This window comes from Mytilus californianus, unplaced genomic scaffold (assembly GCF_021869535.1).
Source record: "Mytilus californianus isolate M0D057914Y unplaced genomic scaffold, xbMytCali1.0.p SCAF_7, whole genome shotgun sequence".
Taxonomy (NCBI): domain Eukaryota; kingdom Metazoa; phylum Mollusca; class Bivalvia; order Mytilida; family Mytilidae; genus Mytilus; species Mytilus californianus.
This window is the reverse complement of record NW_026262723.1, coordinates 98587263-98601957: the sequence shown is the minus strand read 5'-3', so window position 1 is coordinate 98601957 and position 14695 is coordinate 98587263. Positions and strand designations below refer to the sequence as shown.

The 14695-nt window shown below is 30.5% G+C and overlaps 1 protein-coding gene across 1 annotated transcript in view; it reads right to left on the bottom strand.

Moving 5' to 3' along the window:
- LOC127709186 (transmembrane channel-like protein 7) overlaps positions 1-14695 on the bottom strand; it is a 36714-nt gene continuing 22019 nt past the window's right edge. Inside the window, exons 10-17 of the mRNA XM_052214581.1 lie at positions 14535-14679; positions 13464-13561; positions 11869-11979; positions 10538-10613; positions 9532-9662; positions 6770-6937; positions 6070-6151; positions 1-4035 (exon numbers count right to left, since the gene is read on the bottom strand). Of these exons, the coding sequence (XP_052070541.1) occupies positions 3925-4035; positions 6070-6151; positions 6770-6937; positions 9532-9662; positions 10538-10613; positions 11869-11979; positions 13464-13561; positions 14535-14679 (922 nt within the window). The 3' untranslated portion in view covers positions 1-3924. The remainder of the gene's footprint in view (positions 4036-6069; positions 6152-6769; positions 6938-9531; positions 9663-10537; positions 10614-11868; positions 11980-13463; positions 13562-14534; positions 14680-14695) is intronic.

The window sequence follows — 14695 nt, the reverse complement described above, 5'->3', positions numbered from 1 at the left end:
AATTAATCAACCATTTTCTACATAAGGAAATGCCTGTACCAAGTCAGGAATATGACATTTGTTTTCCATTCGTTTGATGTGTTTGAGCTTTTGATTTTGCCATTTGATAAAGGACTTTCCGTTTTGAATTTTCCTTGGAGTTTGGGTATTTTTTTATTTTTACTTTTTAGCACAGATACGCTAATACTAGTATCCTTTTGTGCCATATATTTTCAGATCTAAAACTAAATGCAGTCAATTTCAATGCTGATAAAAATGTCTAAAATATCATAATATTTCTTTTGATGCATACATAGCAGATGGTACCCTTTTAAGACACCCAGTCTCACTCCATTTGGAGTTCTGTAATTTATCCTGATTAGTATATTAAGGGGACAAAGTCCCCTATTACAGTAGAAAAATCAATAAAAAAAAAAAAAAAAAAAAATCGGGAAAATTTCCCGAAATTTTCATTGTACTAATGAACTCAAAATCGTTAACTTTTTTTTGTAACTTTTTTAATTCCCGCATTTGCGCAGAAATCTACTTCCTTCTTCCGGTCTCGGTTGTCATGAGACTTCGAGTGAAATATATATTTATCAGTCCAGTAAAATATAGGAAGGAACACAATAACAATTTCATTTCTAATTATTCTTTGATATGAAAAAACGTTACCTGATGATAGCATTTCTTTATTTACAATGAATATGACGTCATAACTAAAATAACGTCACAACTAAAATCCCTAACAACAGAACCAAAATCGGAAACGTTACGGTATTTCCGTTTCTTTTTTAACAGATTTAGAACTTAAAATATGTTTGAATTAAAACAAAAAATTTATATAGACTTCGTCCCCTTTCACAGGTAATGCCTGCCTCATATTAAAGATGGATTTACAAGTTTTGAACATCAGTATACTACTATTACTTCTTACTTAGCTTCATAACCATCATTGTACGCTTATATTGAATATAACCAAGGATGCAAACCTTGTTGTACTAAGCTAATAAAATTGAGAATGGAAATGGGGAATGTGTCAAAGAGACAACAACCCGACCATAGAGCAGACAACAGCCGAAGGCCACCAATGGGTCTTCAATGCAGCGAGAAACTCCACTTGTAAATTCAAAGTATTGGAAAACAGAAAGTAGGTGTTTGACAGATCCAAACACATTCATGTGTTAATTAATCACTCCCAGCACCTGACTAAATATGAAGTCATTCTGTAAAGTTTAAACATATGTTGTTTGTTTAAATATGCAAAAGGGGCGAGACACAAGTTAATTAAACTTATAAAGTCATTCTGTTTTGAAGTACAAGTAAACTAACAAGGTGTATGTAAGATAAACCCAACTCCTAGAGTAGGTGTATAGTAACATAGTTAGTTAAAAATAAATGGAGAATGTGTCACATGCCCCTGCTGGCATATAATGTTATAAAGGGACATAATTCAAGAAGGGTAAAAGTGATGACAACCAAATACTTATTTGATCCGAGTTTTGTGGTAATACGCATTGTGTACAAGTTTCATAACATTTGGTTGAGGTTTGTTATCAGTAAATCAAAATCATACTAAATAGTTTTGTTATACACATATGCCATTTAACGATACTATAATCTGTAGATACCTTTATTTTGGCATTGCACAAGGTCATGTTCTTCTCTGACTGTTAATGACTTCTTTACACTAAATCCGTTGGATGGTGGATGTGTACTGATTGATATTTTAGTCTTAGATACATGGTTATTTTTTTTAATTCTTAGTTGTTATTGGCTTTGAGCTAGCTGTCAGTAACTGCGAGTACTCTCAGATCTGTATTTAGTGTCCTTTTTGTTGTTAGGGATGAGGGATGGATAAATACCCTGCCACGTCCAGTCTGTGTTTATGTTTGATGTTTTTCTGCTTTGGATCGATCTGATGAGTTAAGCCATTTTCAACTGATTTTTATAGTTTGTTCTTATGTTATGCTGTTACACCACTGTCCCAGGTTAGGGGACAGTTGAGCACTCACAAACATGTTTAACCCTGCCACATTCTTTATGTGTCTGTTCCAAGTCAGAAGCCTGTAGTTAAGTGGTTGTCGTTGGTTCGTGTCTGTCATATTTGTTTTTTGTAAATTGTTTTGTTATAAATTAGGTTGTTAGTATTCTCAATTGAATTATTTCATATTTTTCATGTCGGGGCCTTTTAGAGCCAACTATACGGTATGGGTTTTTTCTCATTGTTGAAGGCCATACAGTCGACTATAATTGCTTACATCCACTTTATTTGAACTTTGGTGGATAGTTATCTCATTGGCAATCATACCTCATCTCCTTATTTTTATATTAAGTTAGAGATCGGAAATGAAAAATTCAGCAATTTTTCCATTTGTAAAGGGGCATAACTCAAAAATGGTAAAAGTGACGCCATCCAAATTCAAATTTGATCCGTGTTTTGTGGTAATAAGCATTGTGTATTTGTTTCATAACATTTGGTTGAGGCAAACTAAAGTTACCAAAAAAAACAATTTTGGGACGTACCTGATGGAAGTGCATAGTAGAGCAATTGCTAAACCTACCTGTGCTATAATATTTTTTAAAATGTTTTTTTATGCAGTTTAATGCTTCTTTCTATATATCTGTACTATTCCATAGGGTAAAACAGGGTAAAATCAACTTTCACCAAGTAACTGACAAGTTCTATCACCAGACTTTCCAGGGTAAAACAATAACTTTTAGTAACTAACCAAAAATATCTCCAGAGTGGCTGTGGTCAACCATCCACATTCAATAAGTACCTGACAAGCTCTATCAGGACCCCCAAGGATAAACAATTCATCTTCAGTGAGTAACTGACAAAATCATTTACTTGACAAAAAAAAGCCTGTAAAATAAATATAAGCAATGTAAATAATTAATGAAAAAATATTTTCAGATATAAGAAAATCAATTCAACAAGATGTATAGTATATAAATAAATAATTGACTATATCTTAATATCACTTATACAAATATCACAACATTTATCTTAATATCACTTATACTACCATAACAACATTTATATCAGATCTTCATAATACTGAACAATATTTAAAGCATTGCTGAGTCACTAACAATTAACAACCTTTCATCGCTATTCTACAAATAATACAATGGAAATAAGAGTTCTATGGCACTTCTAAACCAATAGAAATCTAATGGTTAACCAATCTGCCTTAGAAAATATAGGAAAACATCAATTTGTTTTATGCATGGAGGATAACACAAACTCAAAAAATATTTAAAAAAATTTAAAAAAAAAATTTTTTTAAGGAACTATAGATATACAAAAAACCAAAAACACAAACATAACAAAGCAGATCTTCTTTCCATTGTAGTTTTTCCTGATAAAAAAACCTTTCTCAAGACAGACGATTATTTAAAAGAAATCTTTTATACAAAACGGCTTAGATTTTTTATGTGTTTCAACCTGTTGCAGAAAGCCTCTTTTGAAATGCCTAATTACGTCTGCTGAGGTGGCCTTATAAGAGGAACTACTGTTAAAAAAACACTGAAGCACCATAATATAGTAAGGCAGTAGTATCACAAAATTGTTTTAAATATGGTAGTGTCAAAAAAACACTTTAAGTCCCCAACAACATCAACATATATTAGTTATCTAAATCAAATTAGTTGATAAATAATTAGTTTATAAAATTCTTGCTAACTATATACAAGAAATTTATTATATTCTGCTAGGTAAGAGCTTTATACTTATATAGCATGCTCCCATCACTTTGAAAAGGTACATCAACATCCTTAATAACCTGTGAAATATTATATTAATGTTATAGTCAAATTCCCAATGTTTTTTTCTACCAGTACATTCTGTAGACTGCATAAGGAACATGAATTGTCGACAGATAAATAATGCTGCTGGTACCATTTATGCTGCATAACTTCAACAGAGAGCTTTGATTATCAACAATTAGATTCTCTATTCCTTATTGCTGCATACTGTTCGTAGAGAGTTTCTACTGTATCTTTCTCTTCCTTTAACAACCTTATCAAATAGTTTTTATCTTTAGCTTCCTGTTCAAATCAAACAAAATAAGAATGAAACAAAAATGTCCGTTTTAACATTAAATGTCACTAACAAATCTTTTTATTTAAATGTTAAAATACCATTCATTTTGAATATTTGAATGGTAGGTAATATATTGAAACTAGGTAGAACTGTGTAAGTGGACTAAAAGTAATGTCTCCCCTTCATCTTTAGAAGTCACTCCAGTAAAGTTAAGAAGAGGCCCAACAAACACCGATACATTCCAATAATGAAAAGGTATTGACATAGTATATAAGAATATATGTATGGTCTATGGGTAGTTATATACCTATATGGAGTTATTTTCTTTCAGAACGATAGGTCATTCTTTCGAAGAATCAACCTGGACGATACCATGTTTCAATGAAAGATGCTCCAAGGCATAAAATAATGACCTGTGTGAAGTCATTATTTTCATTGATAAAAATGCAAACTATAATTTACTTCAAAATCATATTCGTCTGATAGTTTCTGTTGCCGATTTGGGAATTTATTTTTTAAAGTTCAATCTATGATAGGTGTAAAAAAAATCGTCATTGCTCGAATTTCAATTTTAGAAACAAATAATGTTAAGTTTTGTTAATTTATCGCTACAATACAGAGACATTATCATATATGCGAGATGAATTTTAATGTAAAACTTTCATAACACTTTAAAATAAAGCCAGATTTAACATATTCGTGTGTAAAATTTTGAAAATATTATTGATTCACACTGAATAGGTTGATTGATTGATGGTTACTTAACATCCAGTGGCAAATATTTCATGCATGTTCAGGACGATACACACTGAATAAGAAATCATACTGTGACCTACATGTATTGATATTCGTTTTCGTGTAACATGTAATAATCACTTTTCCGCGATAAAATGTCATTACAAATAGACAAAAAAAACAACATAGCACCTCCCCCTTTCCATAAACTAAGTTGGTACAATAAATTACTTACAAAGTGTCTTGTATTTTTCATACACCGTTATCAGATTGTAACAATTCATTTGTGTCTTACTTCATGCAGTTACAGTAATATTTTTATTGTGTATGGAGAATAATTTCTAAGGTTTATATCTAGATTAATTAGTGAGTTTTATTTCACATTCTAAATGAGCCGTAGGGCGTATTAAAACCTGAACGCATTAGAAAGGAATATCCAACTTTAGTGTGGTCGGTAAAATAGGATGCTAAATTTTGCAAATCATTAAAAAAAACAATATTTTTTTGACCGTATATAAGTCAGATAATGCATATTTTAAGGTTTTTCTTGTCATAGAACACACCTCGGGGTGTCAGGATTGCCCAAAGAAAGACCTCCCTATGGTCAGTCTTTCATTTCATCAATCCTGACACCCCTCGGTGTGTTCTACGACAAGAAAAACCTTAAAATATGCATTATCTATAACGTATCTTAACTATTTTTAATATATTTAACAATTTTTGAAATGATGGTGATGGAATACCACCCTAATATAACTAGATATACCAGGAACAATTCAATATTTACTAATAAAACTATAAACCATAAATATATAATATAATTATTACACATGTGATTTGATTCTTGGCCAATTTAACCAATTATATTAGGTGAAATTTGATACTGCCCCATATAATTAATTATACCAGGTATGATTTGATATTTGCCCAATATAATTAAAATATACCAGGTATTATTTGATACTTGCACAATATAATTAGTTATACCAGGTATGATTTGATACTTGTCCAATATATCTAATTATTCCAGGTATGATTTGATACTTACCCAATGTATCTAATTACACAAGGAGTGATTTGATTCTTATCCCAGTATATCTAAGTATACCACATGTGGTTTGATACTTACCTAATATAACTAATTATACTATGTGTGATTTTACTATGTGTGATTTGATACTTGCCTAATATGATTAATCATACCAGATGAGATTGGATACTTGCCCAATATAATTAATTATACCAGATGAGATTTGATACTTGCCCAATATAACTAATTATACCAGGTTTGATTTTATACATACCCAATATAACTCATTTGACAGATATTTTTCTTTGGTCTTTAAACCATTGACAAATATTATCCAGGCAGAAGTACAGCCTACTCTGAAAAATAAAGCAGCATTGTCTTCTTAAATAATACAGTCTTAAAAATCAATGTAAAGCCATATTAAACATTTTCTTGTCTTGAAGATATAAAAAAAATAGCATCCATCGTTAGAACACTGATGATCTGAGTACGGTGTGTTCTTGTGGATTCGTTATTATTTGTTGGATACCAATTTTGGTGGATTTCATGGGTAAAGAAAAACCATGAATTCAAATGTTGAATGATGTATCAATTTTCTGTAGCTTGCATGCATACTTTGGCGAAGCACAAAATCAATTATCCACGAAAAATTAAAAAAAACTTGTATTTAAATTTGCTCCTTATTTTTAAATTTCAAGGTGGTATAGTCTTCTATATGTCCTATCTTTCCCAATGTCATGATGATACTTGTTTACAGGTTTTGACATCTAATTTAATTCTGATGCAGAGTGTCCCACATAACATTTGTACAGTTGACACTTCACAGTTCCTTGTAGATACATACTAATAACACTATCTCTTACTGACTCTCTTGCCCAGGTCAGCTATAAAATATGTTTTAAAAGTAATATTTTGTGACATTAAATCAATATTTTGTGAAATTAAATCAATATTTTGATAAAAGAATAACTCACATCAGTATTGCAATAACGATGGACCAAAAACCAACACTGAACAAATAGGAAAGAAAATTTTGAATCCAAATTGGCCATGTTTTGACTAGAAATTTAATGGAATCAAATATAACAGTAGACTCTCCATTGTATAGTCTGTAAGGTCCACAACTTTGGCTTGGTTGTAATCTGTAAAATATGTAAAAATTACAATAATATCATAACACATTATGGATTAAGCAAATAATCATATTTTGTAAACCAAATTATTTTCACAGATACTTTTTTTCACATTTAGCCCTTTCTTGCTGACTTTGCTGCAATTTTTTTATTTCTATTTTGTACTTATAAACATAAAGATTAAAGTTTGACATATTCGAGACTATTTATATTGCATTATTTTTCTACTTGGAGCTTTTGACTAATGTTTATTTGACTAGTGATGATATTTTTTTACTCCATGCTCTGAATGCTAAAGAAAATACAAAAGAAGAAGTTAAAGTAATGTTCCACCAGCTGAGCACGAAGTAAATACCTTCTTTCAGCACTAGAATTCAGTCATGGTTTATTGACTGGTTCAACAATTGACTGTAAGCATGCAAGGGTTTGACAATGATCATGGTATAAGTACCTCTACCCCTGTCAACCTTTTATACAAGGCAAATTTGTAAAATCAACGAAGCAGCTTAAATGTGTGGTAAACAAATAGGTCTCCATAGCCAACAAGTGAAGTGTTCAACTGTATCAACAATGACAGCAGATATCCTGATACAGCTTTCAAGGTTTAAGGAAAAATTCCTTAAATTTCCAAAATTAAACTGTTTATCTTAACTGAACTTAACTGCAGTTTCACTTTCTGAACATCAATTAGGACACCTTCAGTAAATTCTCAAAAAAGGAGATGAAGCCTTAACATGACTAAACTACAGCATAATTCAGATAGAAGTCTTCAGGCAAAATGTAGTACAATTCATGCACACAAACACAAAACACCCACAAATAGCACAGAAAGGTCTGAGATGAATTGAAGTATAGACAGAACTTATTTAGAATTTAAGCTACAATTACTTCTTAATTGTGTGTCATATGTCCTTTATGAAATTAAATGTCTGACATTTCTATTCCTACTTACTGATAATATATATTGTTCTAAATATAATATGTTTTATGTGAAAGTGAGATATGCCTCTGTATTAAAAAGAAACATCGTCTATAAAACAAATATTTAATCTATTTCAATCCAAAGCAAAAGGGTTCAATCAGTCCTTCATAAATTAAGTAGAACTTTGAAGTTTCATATTACAGAAAAAGAACATTGAAATACAATATTGAGAAAAAAGATTTTAAAGTGTGCATGTAATTTGTTTAAGTATACTAAAGTGTGCAGTAATTTGTTAAAGTATCCAATTGTTTTTAACATCCCCAAAATGAAATTTAATCCAATTTAACCTTCTATTAATAAAAAAAATCAATGCAATTCACGTGCAAAATGGGCTTCTGTTTTTACACTGAAAAGATAAAGATACAAAAAATTCCATGTCTGCTTTTAATCTGAGAAGTTTAAGATTATATTAACTCTTACAAAACTATGGTAGATCCTTTAAGGGTAAATCTAATACTGGTGATATTTTGTAGAATGAACTAAATGAATAGGCATGTTCCCCAAATATCAGATCATTCATGTAACACAAATATATAAATACAGTTAACAAAGACATGCATTGAACAGCTTAGTGATAAGTACATGCTCAACTGAACTAGAATGTGAAGTCTTCCAAACAAATGCTTTTACCTTTCTTAAAATCCTGAAATTAATTATCGATTATTATTATCATATTGTCAATGTAACTTTTTCCCTACCTGTAGGCAATGTGATTTTTATACCCCTGCCATTGACAAGAATATTAAGTGGTTTACCTGGTATGATTTCCCATCTGATTTTATACCTTTGCCCAGGTAAATCTTACATCGTTCTGTTCTCACAATACGATTTGATTAACCAAATGACGTCCGATTTGAGTGTTCACACAGAGACATTTTTGTCGAAATGAAATTACAGGTAAAAAATCGGATGGAAATTAAATGGAAAATCGTACCGTGTAAACCAACCTTTCGAGTATACTGCCAACGATCTGTCTCTTGATATTTTCTTTTTTTCATATGATCATTCATGTTTACATTGACTGAATCGTATCCGAGCAGTTCAATGATACAGAGAATATCAGCTAGCAAGATTAAAGGCAAAATATTGGTCTTTAAAAAGTATGCACTTGAATTTGACCTACTAAACTTCTGGCATTCTGAGAATATGGATCTTAGTAATTAAACCTGCTAGAGTTTCATACATTAACCAATTAGCTTTGATAAGAAATATTTTCATGTTAAAAGAATTGAAGAAAATGGTACTTTTTACTCTTTTCGGTTAATTATCTTTCCAGTCTATTTTTATTGGTTTACCCATGTAAAAAGGAAATCCTTGTATGAACTAAACTGAGAGATTTAGATAATGATATATGGTATAGATTGATTGGTTACTACTCAGTGTCGGTTTGATTTATGGTATAGACACTTATCTAATGTTGAAGATCACATGTTGCCTTATCAATGTCTTTTTTTCCGCTGTTTTTTTTTGCTTTCTACTTAACATCACCTTTTAAAGTATGGGGACCATAGTAATTCCTTTTTTTCCCACATCTATTTCATATAAATCAATAATTAAAAACAGAAATTTAGCTCATTTCTCTACCAATTTTCACTGCAGTCTTTTTTATAATAATACTTACGATTTGATAACATATATTAATGGTACCACAGCTAACATAAAGGACCACAATAGTACTGTCATAAACAACGATATTGACCGAGATGTCCTGTATGGTCTGTCTTCTGGACGACAATTATGTACTAATGTTAACTAAAATATAAACCACAAGGATTAGTTGTATTTGGTATTTTTTTGTTTCACTGAACAGATTGAAATTTACAATATAAAATTGTACATTTGAGTGCACTTACAATGCAATTTTCCATATAATTAATATTTCCAAGGGACATAACTCTTTTAAAAATAGTTGGTCAGTACTGATTTTCAAACTTATCCGAGACCTTGCTGATACAAAACTCATATAAGTTTGATAAAATTCTGACAAGAATTGTACACATGAGAGCACTTAAAATGCAATTTTCCCTATAAATAAAATTTCCAAGGGGTATAACTCTTGTTGAATTTGATTTGCACTGATTTTTTAACTTGTCCCCGAGGTTGATGATATTAACCTCTGGTATAACTTTGATTAAACTCTGACAAGAATTATACATGTGAAAGAAAAACTGAGACTGTTTGGGCAGTATGTCTATGTCCCCCATAACGTGACCTTGCGTACTTGCTTAAATACTACATTTTTCTAATTTTGCTACCTTTTGTTTTTTTTTAGGTCTGAAAGGTTGTTGTGATGAAGCCCTTTCTTGTTCCATGTATATTATTACCCTATATATATATATGAGTTACTATTGACTTTATAACTGTTTCTGTTGGATTCAGGTACAGTTGTATTGTCAATTTGCATGTCAAAGACATTTAATCCATTCAGACAGAGTAAATCTATATAAATTACTAAATTTCAATGGCAGGACACCAGAATTATTTACATTCATGTGAAATTTTGAGTCAATCAAGTTTGAGACAACAAGAGGTGTTTAGGAAAAAGTATACTTTTATATTTAAGTAACTTAATAAAGAAGTCTTAAAATTTAAATACATATTATGAAAAGTTTATGTTAGATATTTACCTTCTTCAAATAAAATAAAATAAAACATTTGAGAGCTGTCATCAAAGGTATCCATGGACAGAAAAACATACCCAACCTAAAAATAAAAAAACCAATTTAAACAGAAACAGCTAAAAAAATATATAAATATATAGGCAATTTGACAGATAATTATACAACTTCCTGTTAAGTTCTAATTATCTTGGTAAAAAATAATCACACAAAATAGGTATCTCATGTTGAAAAAGGTTTAAATATTTTTAAAGTTAAAAAGGATGAAAAAATGGAAACTAATTTCACAAATAATGCAATAAAATCAGGTTCATAACCTAAATGTGTCTGAAAACTTTAGGTAAAATTTCAAGGATATGAATTACAATTGTCCACCCCTTTTCAAAGTTTGAATTTTTTCTCAAAAAAGCAGAAGAAATTAAAATCCCATAAATAAAGGAGTAGGACCGGTAAGACCCCTTTTTGGCCCCAAAATATAGCATTATTACTAATTTGTTGAAATGTAAACTTTTAGCTCTTTATTGAAAAGTAGAATACTTTTGTTACATAAATATTGGTTGTTTTTGACAATACAATGCACATGCATCAGGTACTAGCATCATAAATTCATGTACAATTAATGAAATCTTCACAATTTTAGCATTTGTGCTAATTTTAAGATGGTTTTTGTCTAAAATGGAAGTGGCCACATTTGTGTTCAGTCTTAATATGTAAATATATGTTGTATTTGATGATAATACATAACATATATAAAGGTTGAGACTGAACAAGAATGTGGCCACTTACATTTTCAACAAAAACCATTTAAAAAGTGATGTTTTATGGCATACTAGATAGATTTTTCATATTTAAGCTTGAATTTGAGCGTCTTTCATGACCAAATCAGTTCAAATCTTTTACATTAACTAATTGAATCGACTAAAGTAGACACTTAAGTATTTAAAAAGTGTCGAAAATCTTTCATCAGATGAACTTTGAATTTTAGGCCAAAACTAGCCCTTACTGGACCACACCTACTCCTTTGAGAAGTTGTTTTTTCAAAATAAAACAGTGATAACATTTTAATGAAGTTCAAGCAAATTAAAACATAGTTATGACAATGAAACCACAGAGTCCATTAGTGAACAAGAAAGACATACACATACCATAAAATGACCACAAAAATGTTGGTTTTTCAATGATATTTTCTAAGATTAACTTGTTGAAAAATCTAATTTTTACATGAAACTTCTATTTAAAGCATTTGACTGTAATAGCATAGAAAAGAACTATGTTAACTACTCATTCCAGATTCTTTATCATTTCAAACTTGAAGACGATTTTTCATTTAAACTACTTACCAACATAAATACTGAGAATAAACCAAATCAACAACATTTCTAGGTAAATCAAACTCTTGTTCACCGAAAAACTTTACAATTCTGTAGCTATTCCATCTGTCATAGATCAACCTAAAATTAGATAAAATGTTAACACAGAGATATGTCTTGCCTTTTTGTTATTTCGATAGTAAAATGCAAATGTTGAAATTGAAAAAGCAATACTTTAACATGTAAGTTATGTATTGGTTCAAAGTAAATGAACCATCACTAAAGGTACAGGGTCAAACAAGTTCCATGGAAATGACCAGTAGTAGTTCCCCATAAACTGATCTTTAATCACAAACTAACACATGTAAACTAAGCAAAAGTTTCAAAGTCAATAGACCATGACCGGGGGCAGGACCAAACAATCTCCAAAGAAATGAGATGTGCCAATGCTCATACATTAGAATACCAAATATCATTGACCTACCACTAGTGGTTCCCCATAAACTGACCTATCACAAACTAATACATGTAAACTAAGCAAAAGTTTCAAAGTCAATAGACCATAACTGAGGGGGTGGGAACAAATAATTTCCATGGAAATGAGATGTACCAATGCTTATACAACTGCATACCAAATATCATTGACCTACCACTAGTAGTTCCCAATAAACTGACCTAATCACAAACTAATACATGTAAACTAAGCAAAAGTTTCAAAGTCAATAGACTATGACTGAGGGGGCAGGGCCAAATAATCTCCATGGAAATGAGATATGCAAATACTTATACAACTGCATACCAAATATCTTTGACCTACCACTAAGTGGTTCCCTATAAACTGACTTAATCACAAACTAATACATGTAAACTAAGCAAAGTTTAAAAGTCAATAGACCATGACTGAGGAGGCGGGGCCAAATAATCTACGTGGTAATGAGATTTGCCAATGCTAATACAACTGCATACCAAATATCATTGACCTACCACTAGTGGTTCACCATAAACTAGACCTAATCACAACTAATACATTGTTGATGACTCCACCGCCGCCGAAACAGCATACCTATGTCTCAAAGAAATAAAAAAAAAATATAGTCATTACCTATTCCTGAAGCCTAGAGCTTTAATGTATGAATATGAACATGAATGAATATGGATATGAATGTATGAATATGGATATGAATGTATGAATATGAACATGAATGAATATGGATATGAATGTATGAATATGAATATGGATATGAATGAATATGAATATGGATATGAATGAATATGAATATGAATATGAATATGAATGAATATGAATATGAATATGAATGAATATGGATATGAATGTATGAATATGAATATGGATATGAATGAATATGAATATGAATGAATATGGATATGAATGTATGAATATGGATATGGATATGAATGAATATGAATATAAATGAATATGGATATGAATGTATGAATGAATATGGATATGAATGTATGAATGAATAGGAATATGAATGTATGAATGAATATGAATGAATATGAAAAAGGAATGAATATATGAATATGAATGAATATGAATATGAATGAATATGAATATGATTGAATATGAATATGAATGAATATAATTAAGAAATACAACTTACTTTCTAGGAAAATTTCCACAAAATATAACGAAAGTAGTAACAATCAAATCCATAAGAGCTAATCTGTATAACTGTTGTCCTATGTAGTTTTCCCAACACTGAAAATAAATAGATGAAAACCTTATAACAAAAATAAAGATACAAAAAATGAAAGGAAAAAGGGGTATCATTGTAACACGATAGCAAAGAAACATATTTTCTTTCATCTTGTTTTTTTTAAGAACAGCTGCACAATGTGTGCATCATGTGAAAAACCTTCCTACATTCTAAGACTTCTATTTTTTCTATCATATAACAGCTCAATATCTTTAAATGTGACAAAAACTAATGTCTACAAGGAAAATTTTCATGAAATTTAATAAGTAAATGGCAAAGAAATGTTCATTTTTTTACCCAAAATATATGTTAACATAGAGATATGTCTCGCCTTTTTGTTATTTTGATAATGCAAATGTTGAAATTAAAATAGCAATACTTTAACATGTAAGTTATGCAAATATTCAAAGTCAATGAACCATGACTGAAGGTACATGGCTAAACAATCTCCATAGAAATGAGATGTGCCAATGCTAATACAATTGCATACCAAATACCATTGACTTATCATAAATTGTTCCCTTTAAACAAACCTAGACACAAACATTAACTAGTAAACTATGTAAAAGTTTCAAAGTCAATGAACCATGATGAGAGGGTGGGGAAATGAGACTTGCAAATGCCAATACATTTGCATACCAAATATCATTAACTTAACATTAGTGGTTCATCTTAAACTGATCTAATCACAAACTAATACATGTTAGCTAAGCAAAAGTTTCAAAGTCAATAGACCATGACTGAGGGGGGAGGGGTTAAATAATATCCATGGGAATGAGATGTACCAATGCTAATACAACTGCATACCAAATATCATTGACACACCACTAATGGTTCACCATTAACTAGACCTAATCACAAACTAATACATTATTGAAGCCGCCCCCACCGCTGGAAACGAACATACCTATGTCTCGCTTTTTGACCATGTTAAGGCGAGACAAAAACCACAATTTTTAGTAAACTTGATCTTACCTTTATTACAATTTTCTTAGTAAGTCCAGATGAACTGTCTTGCCATCTTTTATTTCCACATACAGGAGGTGTGTCTACATTTATTATTTCCACATAAATAGATGCTAACAGAACCATGGGTGATGCTAATCGTAACAGAATGGCCCTGCATTAGAAAAAAA